Source organism: Lacerta agilis, chromosome 4, assembly GCF_009819535.1.
Source record: "Lacerta agilis isolate rLacAgi1 chromosome 4, rLacAgi1.pri, whole genome shotgun sequence".
In the NCBI taxonomy this organism is placed as follows: domain Eukaryota; kingdom Metazoa; phylum Chordata; class Lepidosauria; order Squamata; family Lacertidae; genus Lacerta; species Lacerta agilis.
The window spans coordinates 89,884,169-89,910,451 of NC_046315.1; the positions used below are offsets into that span (position 1 = coordinate 89,884,169).

Sequence of the window (26,283 nt, forward strand, 5' to 3'; positions counted from 1 at the left end):
CAGCTGTATTTGGACTACAACTCCTGTCATCCCTAGCTAGCAGGACCAGGGGTCAGGGATGATGTAGTCCAAAAACAGCTGGAGACCCAAGTTTGGGAAACCCTGATCTAAGAAATTTTAAACATCTATCCAGGGTCAGGGGCCTTTCGGGTAACCTGATCCCAAGTTGTTTGGGGCTTTCTGTGTTAGTAACAAGGCTTTCAATACGGAGCTGCAGCCAATCAGCAGCCAGCGCATCTCTCCCAGCGGATGAATAATACAGATACGTTCAGGTGCTCCACCATATAGGCCCACAAGGCTGCTCCCGATAATACAGACAACCCCAAACACTCAAACAAAACTTTGCTGAACGGTTCCTCTTACTTTGGTGCGGGGGTGTTTTCAGCAGCGACTGGTCTTTGTACAGTTGGGCGTTTGGCAACAGATGGACGTTTTGCTGCTTTGGGTAACACAGTTGACAGCGAACCTCCCAAGTGAGCTACCCTGTTCTTAGCTGCAATGAAACGCAGATTATAAATACTCAAAACAACGTTCTGGTGGAGGCGCATCAGCAGTAGAAACAGTGCCAAGAAGAAAGGAGAGGAAACTCAGCAAAGAGGACTTGTTTGCAACATTAGATGCAGGCGGAAGATGAAGCACTGGTATTACATCTGCTCAACAACCAAAGCTAATTCTCCCCCACTCCCACTCTTATTTTTGTCTTTGTATCAGAAAGGCACCTGGCCAATTTGGTTGCCAATAAATATTGCCACAGACATTTCTGAGATCATAGTCTTTCCAATGAGTGGCTCCTGTCCAGGTTTAATTATCTTAATTTAAATGTTGTGAGGATCCTATGCCCTTTTTAAAAAATGTGTTTTTTGGGGGGTGGGGGGTTATTGGGTTGTTGTTTTAATTTTGATTATGTATTTTGTGGTTTTATATTTTGATTTTATTCTGTGAACCGCCCTGAGACGTCTGGGTATAGGGCGGTATATAAATTCAATAGACAACAACAACAACAATAGCAAAGATATATCGCATGGAACAATGTCAGCAGAAACAAAAAAGACAGACACATCTTCAGTTTCTACTTTGCCGGCTGAATTGTGTCTAATAGACCTGCCCAAGTAAGGAAGTTTGCCTGGTTTCCTCCTTGATTATTCTTCACCATCTCAGGAATACATTTTCGTTTCAGAAGGCATTTGGCTGTTTCTGTGCTCTGAGTTCCTTTGAATTTTTAGAAAGTCACGTGGCTGTCCCTGTTTATTTTCAATCTTCACATTTCAGGTTTGGTTTTTTGCTACTGTTTTTGTCAATTTTTACACAGCAAGCCTCTTTGAGTGCACATTTTTAAAACACAACAACGGAAAGATGGGGTAAAAATGCCCTAACGAATAACAGAGAATGCAGGGGAAAGCTGTGCTCGCAAGAAATGCTAGTAATGTTTCTCTATATTGGGCACAGGTTTCACAAAAGAGGCACTAGCTCTACATCTTGAAACAGAAAAGTGCCCTCTGGCCCCTAAGCCTAGCAGCATGTTGCAAAATGTGCTAAGGGAACGTAATATCCGATTGGTCAATACCCCAGGTAGCGGGATTTCCACTTTTTATGAATAAGTAGTCATACATTATAAAGTACCTTTGGTCAAGAATGTGTAGACTACTAATTAAATAACATGTAGTCCTTAAACAAGTAAGTTGGGAGTTTTTAACAATAGTTTAAAAAAAATATGTGAAAGGATTATTGATTGCAATTCACACAGACAACTTGTATCAGAGAATGTGTTCAACACTGGGGCCGTAAAACTGTGGTGATTGTTAGGAAATTCCATTCCACCTTAATTTGCAGACATGGAATTGTTGTGCCACATGTCTGTTTACACACCAGCACAGATTGCTGGGAACTTCCGTTTGTGTATAGTTTTTGCTTTTGCTCATGACTCTCTGAGGAGACCAGTGTTCTCGAAGCAACTGGCATGAGTTTGGCCAAACTGCGGGAGGCAGTGGAGGATAGGGGTGCCTGGCGTGCTCTGGTCCATGGGGTCACGAAGAGTCGGACAAGACTGAACGACTGAACAACTACAACTTTGAGGAGACAAAGGAGAGCCGACATGTTTTTCTCTGTCCTGACTTGCTTAAGGAGGCTCAGGCAAATTTTGAGGAAGCCCATACCTGCTTCTCTTTGATCAGATTCCACATGAGCTAGGGACCAGTTTTCTAGTCCAAATGTTGCCTTCATCCACTGCCCTCAAACAATGCTGGTACCAAAATGTAAATGGCTCACCGATTAATTAATAGGTCCAAAGACAAACAGCTGATCTGCTTTTGAACATTAACTTGTTAACAAAACCTTTAACACACTGCACATGAAAGGAGGCCCACATTTACGTTGTCTTGAGTTATAAGTAACATGATGGTTTGACCTCCAGACATCTGAAAGCAGTGGGGGTGGTTGGGGCAGGGAGAGAAGTGGGAAGTTAGCACACCTTCTGGAGAAAGGTAAGAACTGGAATAAAGTCTGCTGCAAGACATAACCCTGAAGTTGACTTGCTGCTGGAGCTGCTCCCGAATAAGCTGAATGTCGGGGATTTCTTTCTTTCTTTCTTCTCTAGCAGATTCCACAGACATTAAGACCCTGTTCAAATGATCACTTGGGATACCATGAACTCCCTGTGAAAGATGAAAAGTTTCATTCTGATATGCAGGAAACAAAATGCAAATTGCAAATTACTTTCTGCTTTTTTTTAAAAAAAAGCAATATTGCTTCCCTTTTCCAGAAACGCGGTTTTGAAAACCATACAAATTATCCTTGGGAAGGATGTTGCTTTTGTGTGGACCCTACAAGATGATGCTGTAGCAAATGTGTAACAAAGAGAGACAGAGACACAGACAGAAAAAGAGAATGGGTGGCCCTATTTATTTTATATCCCTCCCTTTCTACCAAAGAGACCAACCCATTCCAGCCCCTGACAGATTAACCCCAAGGTAATGTGGTCCTTGACAGAAAGAATGTTTTCTACTTCTTGTGTAGGTTTTTACCTTTTTTTTTAATTCAATGGCAGTGACATCTTCACCCTTTGTGATTTTTGGTGGCACTATATAGAAAGCATTTCTTTTCCCAAATGCATGGTGTCATCTTCCTAATGTCTGTATTATTCAAACTCTGACTCTGTATTTGTGTTTTAAGAAAAACAAGCTTGGTTTAAATGAGGTGGTGGTTCTATAGATTATAATCACCCTTCTCCCTAAAAATAAAAATCCCAGTTTTGAATCCAGTAAAGAAATGAGATTTATGGGAAATGTTGTCTTCAGGGTCTATCTGGGAAATTTTAAACTTGGTATGTTTTCTCCACCAGAAAGATATAGTATTTTAATAATAATAATAATAATAATAATAATAATAATAATAATGGTCATCTTACTTCCCTCTTTTTATTTCTTTGCAATGATGAGGATTTCCCCCAGTAAACTATCACTCTCAGTATGTGAAATTCTCTTTACAAACTAAACAGATTTTATCCTTCCAATTATAGAATGACATAAACTCATAGAAGCTCATAGAATCATAGAGTTGGAAGAGACCACAAGGGCCATCCAGTCCAACCCCCTGCCAAGACACCATCAAAGCATTCCTGACAGATGGCTGTCAAGCCTCAGCTTAAAGACCTCCAAAGAAGGAGACTCCACCACACTCCTTGGTAACAAATTCCACTGCCGAACAGCTCTCACTGTCAGGAAGTTCTTCCTAATGTTTAGGTGGAATCTTCTTTCTTGTAGTTTGAATCCATTGCCCCGTGTCCGCTTCTCAGTATGTGAAATTCTCTTTACAAACTAAACAGATTTTATCCTTCCAATTACTACTTCATTACTGGAGATTTAAACTGAATGTTACTTAATATGCATAATTCAACCCAAGTTAAGCACTTTAATGAGTTGCTGGCTATGTTCACACATTGTGGTAAGCCATAAACTATGACTAGCCATGCATGAGGGAACTGTGCTGGCTTCAATCCTCCCAGGTCGTGCTGGGAGGGAAACAAACCATGATCTCCGGCTTAGCATTACTTCCAAACCAGGGATTTGCATTGTGTCTACTCCAAACAAACCACAATAAGCCAACATTTGTTCTTAGCTTACTGAGAGTTCTGTCTGAGCAAAACAAACCATGATCCCTGGTTCAGACAGCATGCAAATCTGGGGATCGTGATATGTTTTCTCTATTGGTTTGTGGCTTATTGTGACAGGCGACAATTGAGTTGAAATTCGTAGAACTTAAAACGTTTGCGCCAGTGTTTTCTCCTATCCCCGTCTCTTGGTAGACGTGCGTGAAAAATATGGGAGTGTGTTGATCAGCAGGATACAGGCATAAATTTTGCTTTGAGGGTAAGTATAACCAACAGCAGTGTCAGACTGCACACACGTGAGAACAAACACATTACTGCAGGTGTTGCAATCTTACACTAAAGTCTAAGAAAAAGCACTAGAAGAACACTGGTGCCCTGAAAGAGGAAGTTAAGGAACTAAAAAGAAGGAGGAGTATCTTCTGATCACCTAAATACTATAAAGTGGCCTTACTGATTTAATTCCCAAGGATTCCAATTTCTCTGCTAGGGTCTGCTCCAAAACAGATCTCAGCTCTCTTGGTACTGAAGGTGTGCTCTTCAAAGAATGTACTGTATGGTGTTTATTCCTCCCCACTTTGGGCTCATGTTTCTCTGTTTCTGAAACAGAACAGATAGTTTTCTTTACAACGATATTGTAGTATCAATATATGCTAAGCAGAAAACAATTAAAGAGGCAAAAGAGAACTACCTTCAAAAAACTGCATTAAAAAGTTAGAAACCTATTATTTTTTTCATTTTTAAACCACCCTTCATCCCATAGCATTCTAGAGCTGTTTACCCACATAAACATATAAAACACAACACCACAGAACAATACTTAAACCCTTGTTGAAATACATTATATGCATAAGCATAGGCATATCATAAGAGCATTTTTAATTCTGCCCAATTAATCTGGCTTTTTAATTTGGATAGAATTGGATAGAGTGGGGTGGGGTAATAATAAAAATTAATAATAATAATAATAATAATAATAATAATAATAATAATAATAATTACTACTGCTATAGCTTGACTGTGGAAAATCAAAGTTCAAATCTTTGCTTGGCCATCAAAAACACTGGGCACTCTCATCTCACTGGTTTGCAAGGATAAAGGATAAGAAGAAACGCTTTATCTGCCGGAAAGAGTTACTGTAGTAATCGCAACAAAAGAATATTAGCAATTTATTATGTTCCAGGGATCTGTGCTCACAAGTCAACCCTACTCCTCCTGAAACAATTCACCAACGTAGGCAAGGAAGTACTGTAGGAATGGGGACAGTCAATATGGTGCCCTCCAAATGCTGCCCAGACTACAACTCCCATCAGTCCCTGTCATCATGGTCAATGGTCAGGAATGATGGGAGCTGGGGTCCATGTTGGCCACCCCAGCAAGAAAGTGAAGAGGTGCAGGAAGATGACGATTGCGTTTGGGTATGAGTTTTCTACTAGGAGGAAGAGCCTAAAATGAAACCCATTGCTCAGAAACAGCTGTAACAAGCAGGCCCACATTTTGTTCTCTCAGCTCCACGCGATATGGAAACTGAAACAGTGGTACAGTCAGAGTTGCCCAGAAGCATGGGAAGGACTGGAACTGGCTTTTTGGGGAAGTGGGTGGTGGGAATTAGTGGAAAGAAGGAGGAGCAATCTACTTTCAGGAAGGTGACGGCGGAAATATTGTGGTGCCTAGCTCTGCATAGGGCTTGAAAATGTAATTTACCATGCAGTACGAAAATATGCCCACATGATGATATTCTGGAAACTATATAAACATGTACATTTGTATTCCTAGTAAACATTTCTCACGTTAGGCCACAGATGCTTTGATTGGCCCTTCCATTACCTTCTCCATCCTCTGGAAGCTCCTCTATGGGCTCCAGGATGTGCACCAAATGGGCCTGTTCTAATAATCAGGGAAACAGAGGAATAGCAAAAGACAGACAGACAGACAGACAGAAGCAGGTCAAGATAAGGTCCAAAGGGTGAAAATTATGCAGAAGATTATATGGAAGTGCCGCATTGTTTATTTGTTCTTCTGATCCACTAACTTCAGAGCCCGGTAAAAATGTCATTACTCGTGATAGATGTTTATTCAAATTGTAGGGATGTGTTTAAGGTAGTGAATGCTGTTCTCTGTAGCAATTTGCATGGAGGAAGTGAAATATTTTCCATCACATTAAGCTGCAGCCATTTCTCAGCTTTACCTGCAAGTGGAGTGGTTGTAGGTCTTTAGCATTAGAACAAAAGTAAGCCTCTGGCTGTACCTGGGACTTTCCCCTCTTACCTCCATGTGTAGTGAGATAGATGCTAGGTCTTAGGCTCCTGGGCTTCTTCCCTGCTCACCATGCATGGATGGCAACTCCTGAACCAGAGGTTTCAGAGGGAAGGAGGGGGAAGCATGCAGAGGACACATTCACCAGGAAGTGATCTGACCATGACAAGTGTGTGACCCATCACAGGATGGGGGTGGGCAGCCCCATGTTGTCATAAGTCACCCGTGAACGATCCCCAAGAAGCTTGGGCGTTCTCAACTAAGGCAGGGAGAGGATCAGGCAGTGGGCTAACTCTTTCACCCCGTCGTGCCATTTTCCTGGCGGAAGCATCATGGCTAATATCTATTAAGGAAATGGCTTGGAAGGAAAGGTTAACTGAGCAACCTTCCCTCAGATGCACTCACATATCCTGTAGATTGTTTGTTCAGGAGTGGGGAAGAGGCAATAGGGAAGTCCATTCATAGAGCTCTCATGCCATTTCGAGCAATCTAACAGTGCAATCTAATAATAATGTCTACTGAATTTAGTGGTTCCACTGAATTTAGTGGTGTTTACTCCCAGGTAAGTGGATATAGAATTGCAACCCAAGTTGTTTTGATTTAAACTGAACTATTGATATGACTAACCTTCTCCCCGCAAGTGACCAAAATCCAGTTTTTGACAAATTTAATGCATCCAAGATTATGTGTTTTTTTCACTTTAGGCTGGTTTTAAGGCATTTTTTATTTGAAGTAGCATTTTATAAATACCATTTTTATTTGTCAGCTTTTGTCATAGTTCTTCTTAGTGCAGTTACTTCCCTAAGCCCTTATTTTCGAATGAGCTAGAAATCTAAATAAATTAAGTACTGAAATGGATCTATTTCATTTAATTCCATCGCAGACAAAAAAAGATCAGTGATGAATGCTTTAATCTAAGCTTGTTTCTCCAAAAAGCAGAAATGAATATCAGATGAAAACTTCTATTTTGTAAAAGAAATAAAAAATAGAATACTATATTAAAATCACTCACTCATGAAGATGACACTCCTATTTCAGCTGTTTCATTTGAATAAAAACACAATGCAGCTTTACTAATCATGGTCTTGTTTGCTAGAAAGTAGGAAAAGTAGTGTTTCCCCTTTAAGGCATAATTTTGAAATTAATTTTAAAAAGGCAGGAAGGGTGGAACAAGGTAGGAAGATATAAAGAGAGAGAAAAGACCTGCAGAGATAATAAAATAGACAATCACCAGCAAAATCATCCAAAATGAATACCCAAGTTGTTTCAAAAACTGAAAAAGGCTTATTATTCTTAGTATAGTTGGGAGAGTATCTGAAATTACAGGTATGGATTAGATTTAATGGAGACAATCACCCTGGTGCCTGTCCAAAGTGGAGGAAATGGACCTGATAAAACAATGACTGATAAAACCGTGAAGAATGTTCCTTCCATTTTTTTTACCTTTCCAAGCCCAATTAGTTGAACTAGGAGCTATAATGTGCTAAGATTGCTGCCACTGGAAGATATTAAATCTATACCTGTCTTCAGGCATAATGCTGACCATAAACCACAGTTAACCCCTCCCTTCCAGGGTAACACATCACGGAATGTCTAGCTTAGTATAACATCTGAAACTGTGGTTGTGGTTTGTTTTGGAGATCCATGATCTAGAATCCAGAGTTTGCTCTTGGCTTCCCAATTGTGGTACTCATGAGCACTGATTTGGGTGCTATGCTAAGCCAGCCACTATATGGCATGCTGGTTTGTTTCCTCACCTCATGAAAAGAGGAGAGCGGGGAGTGCATGAGCTATATTTGACGGAGCGTCTCCACCTCCATCGTTCAGCCTGGACACCGAGGTCCTCCTCTGAGGGTCATCTGCTGGTTCCCTCACTGAGAGAAGCGAAGTTACAGGGAACCAGACTGAGGGCCTTCTCGGTAGTGGCCTCCTCCCTCTGGAATGCCCTCCCTTCAGATGTCAAGGAAATAAAGAACTACATAACTTTTAGAAGACATCTGAAGGTAGACCTGTATTGGGAAGTTTTTAATGTTTGATGTTTTACTACGTTTTTATATATGCTGTAAGCCACCCAGAGTGGCTGGGGAAACCCAGACAGATGGGCAGGGTATAAATAATAAAATTATTAATATGTGTACCAACACATAGCTTGTGCACAGAATACTTTGCTTAACTAGGGTTTATGGCCAGTATTATGTCCAAACACAGCCCTTGTGATCATAAATATATCTGCGAGATTGGAGACATAGTGACCATTCAAACTAGAGATGTAAAATTTCCGGAAATTTTGAAGCTCGGAAAAAACCCAGGTTTTTTCTGGGTTTTTTCGGGGGGAAATGGAAATTTTTGAAAAAAAATGGGGAAAATGCTACATTAGCACTTCTTTTTTCTTTTCCAGATTGAAACATAAAATATAACTATGGACAATTTTAATGGGCATAAAATTATCACAACTACAATATTAAAAATATAGTGTATCCAAACAATTATTACAAACAGAATTTACTTTTAAAATAATATTTATTTGTACAGTGTTTCTCCTAAAATAAGCCATAGCCATAAAATAAGCCATAGCAGGATTTCTATGCATTTGCAAGATATAAGCCACTCCCCAAAAATAAGCCATACCCCGAAAATAAGCCATAGTGACACGGCACCTCCCATTATAACAGCCTGGAGAGGCGTGGCTATGCAGCGCACCGATGCGACATGGTTAAAATAAGACATCCCCTGAAAATAAGCCATACTGTGTTTTGTTGAGGGGAAAAAAATATAAGACGGTGTCTTGTTTTAGGAGAAACACGGTATTTGTAACAAATAGAGCAACAATCTCCTGAACTGTTTACTAGTTTATGTGGAACAACAACAAAAAACTCCACAAAACAATTTTTAAAAATCCAGAAGTAACAATTATTCATATTTCCTCCACAGTATTTAAAGAAAACATTCTAAAAAGAACTGAAGAAGGAAGTGAGACTAAATTTCAATGAATGGGTATGAAATTTAATAATTTTCTGAGCTGTAATGATCAGCATCAGTTTCAGTCTCTGCTTTTGCATCTACTCTGTTGTGTCTGTCATTATCACAGTTATGGACTTTTAAAAACTGAATGTTTGCTCGGATTGAAACAATTTTTCCAATTTTTCAGAAAAACCCCCAAAAAAGGCTTCAGGAAAAAAAACCAGGTTCCCCCCCCCCGAATTTTTCTGGGTTTTTTCCGGGCCTTCACATCTCTCAAACAACCCAAATGTGAAATGAAAAGTGCAGATGCCATACGATGAATATTTTTACTATTATTATAACCCTGCATATCGCCACATCTGGGTCTCAAAGTGGCTTACAAAAAAATAAAGCTATGTACAAAATTTAAAACATAGATTAAAACATCAAAGAATAAAACACTAGAGTAGCATTCATGGTGCAAAGTCTTCATAAAATAATTACTGTGAACGGGCTTTCCAGTCAACATTTTTTTTAATTGAAAGCCTCACGGTGCTGCTTTTTTAAAATTAAGAGACTACTTGAAATAAAACAAAATGTAATGAGGTTGTTTCCTATTTTACAATCCAATTATTATGGCTTATTCAAGGTCAGCTCAACTATTAGGTAAATTGATGCCTCGGGCAGCTATTCTTAGGTGCCTTAAATTTAGACGTGGAGGTCATTTGGTAACAAAATCAGTTAACTAATAAGTCAATTCCACTACAATGGAATTTCACACTCCAAGTAAAAACCTTCAGTTATGTGTAGAAATAGAAAGAAGTATTGCACTGGAAGAAAATGCCTACGGATTATATTTACCACTGTGAACCATGACAGTGATCTTTTCAAGACCTCTCAATTAAAAACATTCTTGCTGTGTTAATTAAATTTAGCTGTTACTTGCTGTCATTCTGGAAGATCAGTAAAAATGTGTGATCTATTACAAAAACTTACCACGCACGGACGATACACTTGATTTCGGCTGAACAACATTCTGTGTTGAAGTTTTCACTGGGAAAGGAAATAAATATAGGCTTGAGATTCTTGTACTTAACAGACTTTCACAAAACAATTAGGGGGGGAAAACATGACTTGTTGAATTAAATACTTTGGAACAATTTGTTAAGAGAACAAGCAGATAGAAACAAAGGAACTTTAAAGTCCTTCTTGTTGCCACTTACCATCAGATGACTTGACGCTTTCCGCTGATTTTTTTGTAGCCAGCTTCTCTATCTGAAATGCAGAGAGAGTCAAGCGTAGGTGCAGATTTAGAAAGGAGATGACTATTATCATTTGCGGGGTGGTGCCAGCTAAATCCCTGCTGTTTTGACAAGGTGAGGTGGGCATGTGCAGGCCTTATGGGTGGGATTGTTTTGTCCCCTGACCTAAGAGCCCCTGATGGCTGGGCAACTAGCCCAGCTGCACCCTCCCCACCCACAAAGAGGCAGCAGCTTGATTCAAACATGTGAAGCCAGCTCCAGCCAGAGCTCCGGTAATGACTGCTGGAGTGGCTCGGGGGCTGGAAAAAGGGAGAGGGACCTTTGTTCCTGCCTAATGTGAACTCTGATCAAACCTGGCTTGATCGTAGGAGGGAGGTTGCTTTAAGTGCTCTGATCATCCCATCAATACAATGCCACTGGATGCTATTTCTGTGCCAGTTTAAGGTCTGTTACAGCCAACGCTATATAATCAGTTACAGGTGGGTAGCCGTGTTGGTCTGCCATAGTCGAAACAAAATAGAAAATTCTTTCCAGTAGCACCTTAGAGACCAACTGAGTTTGTTCTTGGTATGAGCTTTCGTGTGCATGCACACTTCTTCAGATACACTGAAACAGAAGGATCTGGTGACTTCTGTTTCAGTGTATCTGAAGAAGTGTGCATGCACACGAAAGCTCATACCAAGAACAAACTCAGTTGGTCTCTAAGGTGCTATATAATCAGTCTGTAATACTAAAACTGTTTCCCAGTTTGACCAACTGAGTTGATCTACTGAATGGGAGAGAGGGGATCCCCCCCATACTCTTTTTTAACCTTGACAAAGTAGCTCCTTCCTATTCCCCCCTCCTTGTCCTGGGGGCAGGAAGTGACGAACTAGCTAGTTGGCTGGCCAGGCAGGAGTGGTGGCTGCTTGCTCCGATGACAGTTCTGTGCAGCATCCTTAGATCAGGTGGTGAATAAACTCACCAGGATATCACTTCCCCGGACAAGGGAGGGAGAGAGGGGCAATAGGAAGGAGGCTTTTTGCAAAACAAAAATACAGCACAGGTTTCCCTTCAGAAATTTTCAACCCACTCCTCCCTTCCCAAATTGGAAAAATAACCCTCACTCCCATTTCCCCCCTGTGAATGGGGCTGAACATTGGGGAAGTCATTCTCTAACAGCCCTAAGCGCTGCAGAAATCAGGATCACGGTTTGTAAGAACACAATTTTAAATGTATGGGTTGGTAAAATATGGTAAAGTAGCTGAAAATCGATCTGCATTTTTCAATGGCTTGTTTCGTTTTGTTTCGAAGAGGAATCTTCCACTCTGCTTTGGGGTTTTCGATACGTAACAATATTATGAACAGACCTGCTGCTTCTGCGTAATGATAAGTTCATTCTGCTCCTGCAGTTTCTGGCCTAGTTCTTCTATCCTCTTCTTATAGATGATGTTGCTTGCACTGCAGTTCTCACTACGTGCTTTGTACTTCACAATTTGGGACGTAAGCTGAAGGTGTCAAATATGGAAGAATAAATTGATCTTAAATGAGATCTAAAATATTCCAATATTTCACTACTTTTTAAAAAAGAAAGTTTATTGGATTAGTTCCTATTTTCTTTCATTTAAAAGTTCCAGCTCAAAGGACTAATAGCAAATGGAAATCCATAACCCTGTGGAGCTCATTCTCTTTTTTATAAAACAACAGACAACCTCTACCTTCACACAAGGATGAATGGCTATGGGGCTTCTTTTGTTTTTAAATAGATGCTTAGGTTATCTGTCAATTTTTGCTGTTATTATTATTTTAGCCCTTGTTTGGGAAGTTTATCTCTTTTCCATGGGTATATCCTAAGGGTGCACAGACTCTTATAACAGACAAAGTCGTGTGCAGCTCTTGATGATGCTATTTCAAAAAGAAAATGATACGAGGAGCTAGAAATAAATTCACTGAAGACCCACCTTGATACCTAGCATGTTTGTCAGCTGTCTCCTGAACTTTCCAGCAGACTGCATCTGAAAGTCATTGTGACATCCAAATGCCCGTGAGGGAGGGGGGTGGGGCAAAAAGGAGTATCTCTCCAGACATGCCTAGTTTTGTTGACTGGAAGTTCCAGAGATGGGGTGAAACATCCAATGTGGGTTTGTTTCTGACATAACCAGTATCCTCCTTGGGGATCAACATTGGGGACAAAGCACATCACAGACCAGACAGGTAAGTTCACTGACCTAGCAGGCTACGCTCTTCGCAGCAGTGTAAAGCTCTCACGTAATTAATTTTTGCCATTTTAATTTTGTTAGCTGCCCTCGTGCATTTCAATATAGGGTATAAATTAAGTAAGTAAATAAGCAAACGGCCACACACAGAAATGAAGACATAATGGCTGGAGAAAGAGGGGAAAAACCATGCAGAAGAAGTCTTTAAAAGAACAGGGAAAGAAATTCCAAATTTCACTTGTATATAGTTGGCATGAAGCGAAGACAGAGAACAGTCCTGTGGGTAAAAACAATTCTGATCCAATACATCACAGGCACAGCCTTTTTTTCAAAAGCAAAAACACTGCCTAACTGGTTTGATGGGGAAGGGGGAATATGGGGAGGGAACAAATCCAGCCCCCATTTTATTCCTCAAGCAACTGACTGGTGGGATTTTAGCTTTTTACACATGACTCTATGCAGTGTTTGGCTAGGAAGATTATGCTGATCGGTGGCACAAAAATAGCTGTTAAGAATGGATGAAATTGGAAGGAAGTCTGATGGCATGGCTGATGGGAAATCGGACACTGATTAATCACCACGAAGGTTGTTCGGTTTGGTGTATGGAGTTATTCAACAATGGATTAGTACGTCTGCACTTGCTCAGGAATGCAGGGACTGGCGTTACCTTGTTTTCTTTACAAAGTCCAGTCCTGGAAAGGAGTCACCCCTCAATTCTGTCCTGTAGCCAAAGGTGAGACAAAATGTATCTGGAAGAGTATAAATAGAGAAGGGGAGTAGGAGTGTAGGAGCCCGAGGAGGCCAAGCAACAAGGGTGAAGGAATTGCTGGCTTTGTGAAAGTGTTACAAGGAGCGCCAAGCTTAGGCACGAGGCCTGTATGTGCCAAAACAAAAGGAAATTCCATGGGGAGCAACCGATGTTCCATTCTGGTGTCTGACACGGGAAGCATCCAACAATGGGATGTGCATTCCGAATGAGGTAAGGACTACACGCTGGAACATTTGCCCTCCCCAAGACAGCTTCTGCTAAGGCAAGCAGTCTATTTTGTAGTGCCTGGAAAACATGTCAGCTGCGGGCTATGTGGCAGCCCAGCACCTCTCTGGCACAGAGGCATTTGTGGACTGTCACCCGGGTGAAGTGACTGTAATGTGCAACAGGGTTGGCAGATGATGTGCTTTGTATAGGCAACACATGCTTTGATTCACTTTCCAGTGGTGGCACTGGGGGGGGGGGATTATCCCTTACAAATGCAGGACGAAAAGACATCAACAGATTTTCATTTCGTCAGAAGGCAGTGGTGCCTTTGATACACGCCTTACGTAGCCTCCGAACATTCAGTGTGTACCAGGTCGCCTCAGAGGGATGGGCTGGAGGACAAAGAGGGTAGAAGAAGCTCCTGAAACCTGTAGAGTGACATAATATGGATGTAATAAAGATCAGGTCAGAATATTATTATGTCCTTAGAGCCAAGTTGCCAGATCTTGGCAGAACTGATGACAGGTTTGAAACCTGTCTGCAAAGAATAGTTGGTTTGAGGCCTAGATTGGGTCTTGTTGTAGAAGAGAAGGAGCGTCTTGTTGCTAACGGACTTCTGGTCACTGTTCTCCTACACCATCTGGTGAAGGCTGGGCAAAAGCTAGGAGGGCTATTCTGGCAGAATATAGCTGAGCCACGTGCAGAACTCAGGGATTGGAAGAGTGAAAGATGCTTCAAGAATCAGGAAGAGGTAAGGCCTGAGGCAAAGCAAGGAGAAGAAAGAACTTGCGTGTCCTGGGGAAAAGGTGAGAAAGACCAGCAACAGACTTGGGGTGGGGGGAGAGGTTACATGATTATGTCCCTTCTGGGTGAATACGACACATAACTTCTGCCGATGCCTCCAATACCAAAGCACAGAATCCTAAGTTATTTCTAACTGTGCTCTTCTCAAGGGCTAGACCAAGACGAAGTACCACCCCCCTAACAGTTGGCTGTATTGCAAAGAGTCAACCTCTGTACTGAAGTTTTGATGCAAGGACCGAATGTGAAATGCCTTCAACGAGAATGTTCAAATGAATTCTACAACACAACAAGAGTGGATTTTAACACCCATTCTGACAGTTTGCCAGCTCCTTACATAAACGTCGTGAGAGCACATTGGCCTGGATCCTGATGCAAGGGAGATAAAGAAAGTTCTTGCCCCCTCTCCCCCTTCCAGCCCCTCTTCCTACATTGTTCAGGAGTGCCCTCCCAATCTCCTGAGAGACTCTTGAGGGTAATAAGACAGCAGAAGTGGGAAGGAGATTTAGAAACATTCTTTCTACTAACTTATTTTAAAGGTAAAGGTACCCATGACCGTTAGGTCCAGTCGCGGACGACTCTGGGGTTGTGTGCCCATCTCGCTCTATAGGCCGAGGAGCCGGCGTTGTTCGCAGACAGCTTCCAGGTCATGTGGCCGTTTACCTTCCCACCGGAGCGGTACCTATTTATCTACTTAGACTTGATGTGCTTTTGAACTGCTAGGGGGGCAGGAGCTGGGACCGAATAACGGGAGATCACTCCATTGCAGGGATTTGAACTGCCGACCTTCCAATCGCAAGCCCTAGGCTCTGTGGTTCAGACCACAGCACCACCTGCGTCCCTACTAACTTCTTTAGGGTGACTTATTCTAGTATCCAAGTCAATGTCTATTCCTCCACCCCTTTAATCACAAACAGTCTTGTTTACCCATGCTTTTTTCACTGCCATGTTCTTCTTTAAGAGCTTGTAGTTTAGCCTTCCACTCAGTGTCCTATGCAAGACAGAATAAAGTTAATTGTATTAACTTACTTGTATTTCAGTTTATATATGTGTGTGTCCACTAGAAAAGCAGGAAACTGGAGGTTAAACTAACCCTTTTCCAGCCCTGTGAGAAGCATGAGGAGTGTTCACACAACACACTTACACACTGCAGCCGACACACTAACTTGTTGCGACACAGTTTGGAAAGCTCTGATCTATATGTACAGGGTAATACACTCTTTTCCACAAACTAGAAACAAGGCAACTGGAATGGAATTTGTGTTACATTACCTGTTTTTCAAAAGCCTGCACTGCTTCCTGCTGATCTATAACACTCTGATGTTTCTCTTCTGGAAATTCCTAGCTATCTTTTAATGTGCCTAAATTAGATTTCAGGTGATTGTTGGACTTCTGGACTTCTAATAGATGCTAAGAGCAAAAGGGATGGGGAAGAGAAAATGATAAAACGCTAAAGTCCAAATATGTAGCGTACTAGAGGATGGAAATTTGCAAACAACAACAGGCACACCAATCAGCAATTTCACAGGTTGGTGTACGTGCTCTGCCTTCTTTCCCCTGAAGACATAACTTGTACAGTGGTACCTCTGGTCACGAACGGGAACTGTTCTGGAGCCCCATTCGTAACCTGCGACGTCCGTATCATGAAGTGCCGCGTCTGCACATGTGCGCGGTGCGATTTGGCACTTCTTGCGCATGTCACTGCAAGCTTCTGCACATGCGCGACGTGGTGAACCCGGAAGTAACCCGTTCCATTACTTCCGGGTCGCGACAGTGCGTATCCTGAACGTACGCATCCCGCAGCATACGTAACGCGAGGTATGACTGTATTGCTCGTTAAGAAGGTTTTATGTTCACAAGGTGCATGAGTCGGAGGAAACATGCACATGTTTGCATAAAAGAGCCTCATGCAGCTAAGGATATTTATGGAAAACCTGGTTCCATGCAAGTATGGTCTTGGTTGGATCACAGCAAGTGTTTAAATGACGTAGCAATATTTTGGTCCTTGGGACTGAAATTAGATTTATGAATATACCAAGGTTTTTATAAAGCTCTGCTCTTAGAAAACCCTGATTTTCCCCAGAAGCTCACGTCTTGAACTTTAAGCAAGTGATCAAGTCAAGACCCCTTGAAGGTGTGCGCAGGCCAACTGAAACCCCTTCTCAAATACTTACATTTTCTAATTCTGTATTCTTCGCAGTTAGCTCTTAAATTCCTTCATAAACATCTCTTTCATCTTCTCTAGCTCACTGGCCAGTTTGTCTTTTTCTTCTTCTTTCCATTTGTGAAATAACTGCCGAATCTCCTCCTCCTTGGATCTGTGTTCGTCATACTCCTGAAATTGCTTTAAAATGTTATTCTGAGAATTCTCTCATGGATACAACAAACGGAACAGTTCCAAGCAACACAAAAGGTCTTAGGTTGAGAAATTTTGAGTTTTATTCTTTTAACTTTTATAGTTGGCTTTACTTTATACATTTGTATCCTGCTTTTCTTCCATCAGGGAACACAGGGGTTCCTTCTTAGCTTCAACAGGTGGCAGAATCACATGCCCTCTGTTTGCTCAGACTGAGAATCCAAGTGAGAATTAGCAGCTTTAAAAAGGTTACGACTCCTGATAGTCTCTCTCTTCTAAAATATCTCTGACTCACAAGAGTTTCACTTAACACTGAAAAATAATGGATCTTTTTAGAAAACATGGCAGCTTGCTGGTACAACAAGGCATTGTTTATTGTTGCTTCTATTTAACTTCCTGAGCATCCTCCTTGTCCTATCACGGTGACCCAGACATTTGTCTTCTGCCCTGCTGCTTCCAATTTTAACAAACCTCTTGCTTCTACCTTCATCCCAGTCCTAATTAATTCATTTTGCCTCAGCTTGTACTCAGCTTTGAGTTTTCTTGGCCTCTGACTGCTTTTCTGCTTCATCCCTCTGGGTTATCACTTTGACTCTTGCTCTACCTGCAAGGGGCAGGGATCTCAAACCAGAGATTCTAGCAGAGGGTCTCCCTTTCTGGCCAACTGTGAAGATTTGACAGAGCAGGGAGCAGTTGGCTAGCTCTATCAGATCTATGATAAGCTGTAGCACCACCCACTGCAGACGATCGGATTCTGTTTTGCCTCAAGTGGCAAAATAGGATGTACCACCCCTGACCTCAGGATTCCAGAATTTACAGCTGTTAGTTTTGAGGGAAGGCAGCCAAGGACCCACAGCCCAGGGTGGGGCTCGCTAGCTTGGGGAGGAGTGGGTGATTCCTCAAGTTGGAGTAGGCTCAGGTGAGGGCCACATGCCTCATCAAGCCCAAAAGGTATAACAGGAAAGCCATCCTGGCCAGCCTGTGTCCTGGCCAGATTCTGGTACTACAGTTCCCAGTTCAATAGAATCAAGTGGCACAAGAGTCTGCAGGGTTCCTCCTAGTCCTATAAAACTGATTTTCACCTGGATCCTCAGCCTGAGAAAACATGCTGCTCCAAACACAAACTGAGCTGCTTTCAGACTTCCTGTCCCTACTTACCCAGATGCCTGCCTGCTTTTGTCTACACCATGCTTCCCAAACTTGGATCTCCAGCTGTTTTTGGACTAAAGTTACCATCATCCCCCTGATCTAGACCTCCATGCATTTATGGATCAAAATAATCTCTGTTCCCAAAGTGACAGTGGAATTTGCTGCCAAGGAGTGTGGTGTGAGTCTCCTTCTTTGGAGGTCTTTAAGCAGAGGCTTGACAGCCATCTGTCAGGAATGCTTTGATGGTGTTTCCTGCTTGGCAGGGGGTTGGACTGGATGGCCCTTGTAGTCTCTTCCAACTCTATGATTCTATGACTCAAGACTACCTGTAAAGATTATCCATGCCTGATGCACTGAATAGGCAATGAATGTTGTGTGGCAGAGGAATATGGCCATTTGAAAATTTACAGTCCTAGTTTCTCTGTTACTCAATGGATTAAACCAGTGTATGTCTCTTCAGGATCACATTCATAACGCATTACTTGGGATACCACTCAACTGCATTTAGAATATTGACGCAGAGTATGCCCTACCTTAGACAACTTGACCATGTGAGCGTGTTGCTCAGCTTCTAACTGAGACCTGGTGAGCTGTAACTGCTCCTTCAGCTGGTTGATCTCCCCCTGTAATTGATCCGTCTGCACTTTTTGCTTCTGATCTAGTAAAAGAAATGCATACCGGTATTTGGTGATAACATGGGTCTTTTTTCTTATTATTTTGGGCAGCACAGCTCTTCCTACATAGGCACTTCAGAAATGCATTTCCAAATCCACTCTGCAAACAGTGGTGCCAGGTGTATCTTCCTCAGAGCAGTATCAGCCAAAGGCTACAAGAAGGAGCTCTGTGAGCTACTTTGAGAGTCTAGGTTCTATTGAAATGTTTTGTTCAAAAACATTCCCAAAATATTGGCCTGGTGGGAGTAGATAGAGACCCTAGGTTCGGAGCAAGATCCTGACCCACTAAGGAAGTGCTGACCTGGGTTTTGGGTCAGGATTCCTTGACAGGGATTTTTTAAAAGCACGTCGAATGGACAAATATCCAGATGTGAACCTGTTACATTTCCACCTAATTTGCATTTATTAATTATTTATTTTTAAGTATAAAGGAATTCTCAGTTTACTTTAGTAGTTCCATCAAGTTGCCCAATTAGTCATGAACAAATTTTACTGATGTCAGTGAAATAGCTAACTAAAATCCCATTGCTTTCAGTGGGAGTTACTTATGATTTAACTATAGCTGGATTGGAGCTATATCTCAAAATCACTCTTGTTCTTTGAGTGGCACTGCTGTTCCTTGTTTGCTTTTTCACCCAGGGGGAAAAATGAATTACACTGCCCATTCTGAGATTTCCTCTCCTGCTTCATAACTCACCAGAGTGTGGTTCCTTTGCGTGGCGACGTTGCAAATGACTGTGCAGGAAGGAATAGTTCATTAAAAGCTTTGTCACAAAATTGACACTGTAAAATAAATGTAATTTTGTTTAAACAACAACAAAAATCCACCTATACAACTATGGTAAGAAATAGGTCTGTATATTTCAGTGCTAGTCCGGGGCCCATTCTCAACGTAGGTTTGTATTCTTGAGAAAATATGTAGCTAAAGCACTTAAATGGACTTAGCAGTAACAGACAAAACACACAAATCAGTCATCAAATACCTCTGTTATTTACTCATTCTCAATACATAGTTTCAAAAGGTGACAAAGTACATGGTACAAAAAAACCAAAAACACAAGCTACTTGAAGCACTAGTGGAGCTAATGCTGCATTTGCCAACTAGACACGTTTTTATATAAGATGTGCATTTTATATTAAGATCCTGCACTTGGATACCTGAGGGGAGACGTTCCACCCGGCAAATTGTGCTCTGCATGAAAAATCCTTGGAGAGACTATCAAAAACAGCAGTAATGTCCTGGCTAGGATGTAGGGGTGGAGAAGCATAAATCTGAATCCAGCCCTTCTTGTGTTGATCAGCACTATCACATGAGCAGTCCTGGCTGCTAGATGAGGGACAGGCACTGAGGCTCTAACTGGATTGTGAATGGGTTTGATCCTGCTATCAGTTCTGCATATGCTAGCATCACCAGTCTCTGGGCCTTATACTCCAGTAACTAGGCACAAGATTACAGCTTTGGAGAAGAATTAAGTACCTTTATCCATCTGTTTATTGCTTTTATCTCTCACCTTTTCCTTCAGTTAGCTCAAGGAGGGCATCCCTTTCCTTATTTAATCCCCACAACAACCTTATGAGGTAGGCCAAGCTGGGCTGAGAAGCAGGGGACTGGCTCAAGGCCACACAGTGAACTTCATGGCTGAGTGAGGATTCGAACTCAGGTCTCCTAAGTCCTAGTCCAACACTCTATCCAACATTCTGGCCTGAACCTAACAGTTGCACTGGTAAATACATGTTTAGGATGTGCCTGTGTCTGGACTAAACCATCATATTGTTCCAGTGTTATAGGAACAGGCACCAGTAAGAATATTTGGATCAGAGTGCCCAATGTGTAAACAACTAACTACTTACACTAGATAATTCTTGCAACCTGATCTTATGCATCCTATGGAAGGCAGGTTCCCCCCATTAACCATCAACCCCCCCCCCCCCAAATATCACCTTTTCAAAAATTGTGCCAGCAACTGAGAAAAACAGTGTCACTACTATCGCTACTAGAAGGTGAAACAAAATGAAGGCAGCGGCTGCTATCCCAAAGCTAGGACATCTAATAAAGTTAAAGGTAAAGGACCCCTGGACGGTTTAAGTCCAGTCAAAGGCGGACTATGGGGTTGCAGCGCTCATCTCGCTTTAAGGCCGAGGGAGCCACCGTTTGGCCACAGACAGCTTTCCGAGTCAAGTGGCCAGCATGACTAAACCACTTCTGGCGCAACAGAAACACCGTGATGGAAACCACAGTGCACAGAAATGCTGTTTACCTTCCCACCGTAGTGGTACCTATTTATCTACTTGCACTGGTATGCTTTTGAACTGCTAGGTTGGCAGGAGCTGGAACTGAGCAACGGAGCTCACCCCCCGTCGCAAGGATTCGAACCGCCAAATTTTTGATCAGCAAGCCTAAGAGGCTCAGTGGTTTAGACCACAGTGCCACCCACGTCCGACATCTAGTAAAGGACATCTAGGACTTGTGCTCCTTTGGGCAAGTGGACATAACACCAGAGCAGATTTTGCTGGTGCAAAAGGGAGATATTTTGCTTCTGATTTGTAGACACACGCTCTCAAAATCTGTTGCTCTTTTAATGTGCATCAAACTTGCACATCTTCTTCAACGACATGCTACTATACAATTAGGAGGATCAGCTCGTATGATGTGAAATGTGTGTAATGGCTCAGCGGATTCAGAATCAGACTCTTGTTGCTGAATTCCCAATCCCCATCAAGTATTTAAAATCCTGCAACTGATAGCTGCTATGTGATTAAATATAAATTCCTTGAAAGAGCTACTAGGGTATAAATAATTAAGTTGCATTTTTGTTGGATAAATGCAAGAACATGAAAAGCTTGGATAGTCAAGGACTGAGTGCCAGGGAAATGCCAGCAAGCCACTGATATCTTCTGCTGAAACATATCAGGATTTAATGTATTAAATCAGCTGTGAAATATCTTTATCCAAACAAACACTCATGTTGAAATGTTGCCAATTCCATGTAGCGGTTGCATGCTTTACCCTTCACTCAATTACTTTAGTGCTTTATGCTATTGGGGATAGGTCTTGCATGGAGCTACTGAAAGGACCTTATTCATAAATAAACATCGATTATATGTAACTGCAAGGCTTTCCCACATAGTGAAAAAGGGATATTGTTTGGAGTTGGGCTCCTTAAAGCAACTGCATTTCAACATTAGCCCCATTCACTTCTTGTCCTATTCTCAATGGATACGGTGAAAACTACTAACACACATTCCATAAAGTGACAACATTTAATGTTACGGATTAAAATGATGTGAAACTGAAAAAGTTACTGCACTGCTGGGAGCCTTAAAGAAGAGGCAGGGCACCTCTTCCAACTCTTGATTCTACATTCACAATTTCTATGGGTACTTTATAACCCGAGTTCTGAGATGTACCACAACATACCGAACCTATGCTAATACGACGTCCTAAAATATGATTATCCTGAGTTCTGAAAATCTAAAAAAGACATAGCAGCAATGCCACTTTTAGGCTAGTCTTATTGTTGTTCACTAATTCACTAAGGATTGTCTAGGGAGCAGAACTCTATTAGTCCTCTGTATTTAGTTTAACACAGGAGTCTATGTACCCCATCCAAGGTAATATAATAAATTGTTGGGGTTCAGAGTAACACTGTTGGCATCCATCTGTCTCAGGAGACAATGGAAGAGTGCACCTTCAGGGGTTAAGTTAAACTGTTGGAGCTCCTGATACACAATGTGGCACCTGTAGCAACAAAATCAGACACTTTCATGTGCCCTACCTGCAATAAAACATGACTCTCCTGTATCATTCTTCCATTTTCTCTTGAGACATGTGGATACCATATGTTGTCTGGGCAGCCCAGGACCTTCATATACAATGCCCAGGCTTGCACCCCTGAGAGGTCACTTCAGTGTTGCAAATGCTTCTTCTTTGGCGATCACTCATAGCCGAGTAAGACTGGAAACTCAGCCAGGTGGGCGGGGTATAAATATTGTTACTATGATTATAATTATGGATACACTACCAAGATCTAAGACAGATTTAGATTTTGCAATTGAAGATAATCAAAGACGGCTTTGTTGCTGAGATCTGTGATAAGCCTAGATCTTGCGATATGAGATAAATCTAGCCGTTTTGCGCCTTTTGTTTTCCCTACCTGATCTTTGAAAAATTTAAGTTTGCAATTTTGATTTAAATCTAGCAGTTTTGCGCTTTTTCGTTTTTCCTAGCTGTTTTGTTTTTTTTAACTTAAGTTTGCAATTTTGGGGTGGGGTGTGTGTGCAATTTTTGTGTGTGTATGTGGAAGCAGTTAGCCTTGCCTAAGGACCAAGAACTCCCAGAAGTGCGAGCTGGATTTCTAAGAGGCAGAGGGACGAGAGACCAAATTGCAAACATGCACTGGATTATGGAGAAAGCTAGAGAGTTCCAGAAAAACACCTACTTCTGCTTCATTGACTACACAAAAGCCTTTGACTGTGTCAACTACAGCAAACTATGGCAAAAAACAAAATTAAAAAAATCATTCAGTAGTTCCTTAGAGACCAACTAAGTTTGTATTGGTATGAGCTTTCGTATGCATGCACACTCCTTCAGATACACTGAAACAGAAGTCACCAGACCCTTGTATATATAGTGAGAGGGTGGGGAGCGGTATTACTCAGAAGGGTGGTGGGAATGGGTGATTGGCTGATAGGTGTGGTAAACGTGTTGACGACTGTTAACAACCGCAATTGGTCTTACAGGAAAAAGCAATGGGTGAGATGGCTAAAAATAGCTTTAGCATGTATAATGAGGTAAGAATCCAATGTCTCTATTCAGACCAGGTTTCTCCATGGTTTTAAGTTTGGTAATAAGTTGCAATTCAGCAACTTCTCTTTCTAGTCTATTTCTGGAATTATTTTGTAATAAGACAGCTACTGTGGGATCTTGTATAGAATGTCCTGGGAGATTGAAGTGTTCTCCTACTGGTTTCTCTATCTTGTGATTCTTAAAGAAATGGGAGTGCCTGATCACCTCATCTGTCTCCTGAGAAATCTCTATGTGGGACAAGAAACTACAGAACAGGATATGGAACAACTGATTGGTTCAAAATTGGGAAAGGAGTAAGACAAGGCTGTATATTGTCTCCCTGCTTATTTAACTTATATGCAGAATTCATTATGAGAAAGACTGGACTGGATGAATCCCAAGCCAGAATTAAGATTGCTGAAAGAAATATCAACAACCTCAGATATCCTGATGACACAACATTGATGGCAGAAAGGAAGGAGGAATTAAAGAACCTTTTAATAAGGGTGAAAGAGGAGAGCGCAAAATATGGTCTGAAGCTCAATATCAAAAAAACTAAGATCATGGCCACTGGTCCCTTCACCTCCTGGCAAATAGAAGGGGAAGAAATGGAGGCAGTGAGAGATTTTACTTTCTTGGGCTCCATGATCACTGCAGATGGTTACAGCAGTCACGAAATTAAAAGGCGCCTGCTTCTTGGGGGAAAAGCAACGACAAACCTAGACAACATCTTAAAAAGCAGAGACATCACCTTGCCGACAAAGGTCCGTATAGTTAAAGCTATGGTTTTCCCAGTAGCGATGTATGGAAGTAAGAGCTGGACCATAAAGAAGACTGATCTCTGAAGAATTGATGCTTTTGAATTATGGTGCTGGAGGAGACTCTTGAGAGTCCCATGGACTGCAAGAAGATCAAATCTATCCATTCTGAAGGAACAGGTGGGTAGCTGTGTTGGTCTGCATAGTCGAAACAAAATAGAAAATTCTTTCCAGTAGCACCTTAGAGACCAACTGAGTTTGTTCTTGGTATGAGCTTTCGTGCGCATGTAGTATCTGAAGAAGTGTGCATGCACACGAAAGTTCATACCAAGAACAAACTCAGTGGTCTCTAAGGTGCTACTGGAAAGAATTTTCTATTTTGGTTCATTCTGAAGGAAATCAGCCCTGAGTGCTCACTGGAAGGACAGATCCTGAAGCTGACGCTCCAACACTTTGGCCACCTCATGAGAAGAGAAGACGCCCTGGAAAAGACCCTGGTGTTGGGAAAGATGGAGGGCACAAGGAGAAGGGGACGACAGAGGATGAGATGGTTGGACAGTGTTCTTGAAGCTACCAACATGAGTCTGACCAAACTGCGGGAGGCAGTGGAAGACAGGAATGCCTGGCTTGCTCTGGTCCATGGGGTCAGGAAGAGTCGCACAGGACTAAACAACAAAAGGGCGCACGGCGGGTTGGCCCCCGACCCTGGGGCACCTTGCCAGTAGCCAAGTGCAGATAAAGTGGTGCACCCGCCCCTCCTGCCCGCCACACTCACCCAACGCACCCACCCATGCACCCACCTGGTGGCAGGCGGCGCCCGCCTGGAGCATCATCTGCTGGGTGCCGATGATCTTCTTCCGCCTCTTGCACTCCTCCCGGAGCAGCCTGGCCTCCTGGGCTCCGCGGGCCACGTCCTTGGCCAGCAGGTCCCGGTGGGCGTCGGCGGCCCTGAGCAGCTCCTGAGTGGAGCGGAGCTGGGCGCTCAGGTAGTCCTGGCAGTGCAGCAGGTACTCGAGGCTCAGCTGCGCCAGGCGGAGGAGCCGCAGCAGCAGCGCGTCGGCTGGCGCCTGGCATCGCGGGCAGCGCTCCCGGCCGGCGTCGCAAAAGGCCACGTGCGCCAGGTGCTCCTGGAGCTCCGCCACGTCCACCTCGGCCGCCACCCGGTCCACGTCCACGGCACTCAGGCGGCGCCAGTCCGGAGGATCCAGCCGCGGGCGGAACTGGAAAGCAGGTACGGACGTGGCCGGGGCCGGAGAAGCCATGCTCGGGAACAGCAGCGCGCTACAGCTGAGGGGGAAGGAGGAGGCCCGTTAGTCGGCAGTGGGGCCCGGCCGCCCTCCCCCAGGGTCGCCTCGCATCCCCCTGCCGGCCCCGCGTGAGGGGAAGGCGGGAAGGAGCCTCCTGCGCGTCCCGGCGGATTAGGCCCAGCGGCCGCCTGGCGGTTCTGGCGGCGCGTCGCGCGCGTTGCTATGGGAACGGGGCCTGGTCGACCACGGCCCGCCTAGGCTCCTTCGAGGCGAGGTGAGGCGGCCGCGAGCCCTCGTATGAGAATGGAGGGGAAAGGGGTGCCCAGGGTCATCTAGTCCAACCACACCCCGCACACCCCATACACACCCCATACACACACCCAAGGAGCCCTCCCCACAGGGAAGTTTTCTCGCCCCCGCCCTGTCCAATTCGAAACCGGACCCTGCAAACGTGCTGCAAGCTAGGAGGTGACTAGCTGGCTGGATTCTCCCTCCTTTTATATACAGTGAGTATATATTTAATTTTTATTGCATTTTCTGTTTTACAATTTAAAGTACTCATTTTTGCATCCTTAAAATATCGATGACAACCCCCCTTCTCTTTCCATGGTTCATTTGACATATCTTACACCCCTGCATATTTTTCAAAAAAGTGCCCCCCCCAAATAAATAAATAAATAAATAAATGTTCTGGGGTGCTCTCATTTTGACTCAAGAAAAATCACCATTTTATAGTTCAAATCGGGGAAAATAAATACAGCAAACGGACAAAAGTACAAGG

The 26,283-nt window shown here is 42.9% G+C and overlaps 1 protein-coding gene across 1 annotated transcript in view; it reads right to left on the reverse strand.

Moving 5' to 3' along the window:
- The window catches only part of DZIP1 (DAZ interacting zinc finger protein 1), a 33,440-nt gene extending 7,720 nt beyond the window's left edge, over nt 1-25,720 (reverse strand). The window contains 15 exon segments of the mRNA XM_033147892.1: nt 364-493; nt 2,468-2,651; nt 4,557-4,702; nt 10,295-10,351; nt 10,522-10,573; nt 11,910-12,047; nt 12,501-12,554; nt 15,461-15,523; nt 15,805-15,942; nt 16,707-16,741; nt 16,744-16,867; nt 18,571-18,695; nt 19,409-19,469; nt 19,471-19,494; nt 25,056-25,720. Coding sequence (XP_033003783.1) covers nt 364-493; nt 2,468-2,651; nt 4,557-4,702; nt 10,295-10,351; nt 10,522-10,573; nt 11,910-12,047; nt 12,501-12,554; nt 15,461-15,523; nt 15,805-15,942; nt 16,707-16,741; nt 16,744-16,867; nt 18,571-18,695; nt 19,409-19,469; nt 19,471-19,494; nt 25,056-25,517 — 1,793 coding nt within the window. The 5' untranslated portion in view covers nt 25,518-25,720.
- Between the last annotated feature and the right edge of the window lie 563 nt (nt 25,721-26,283).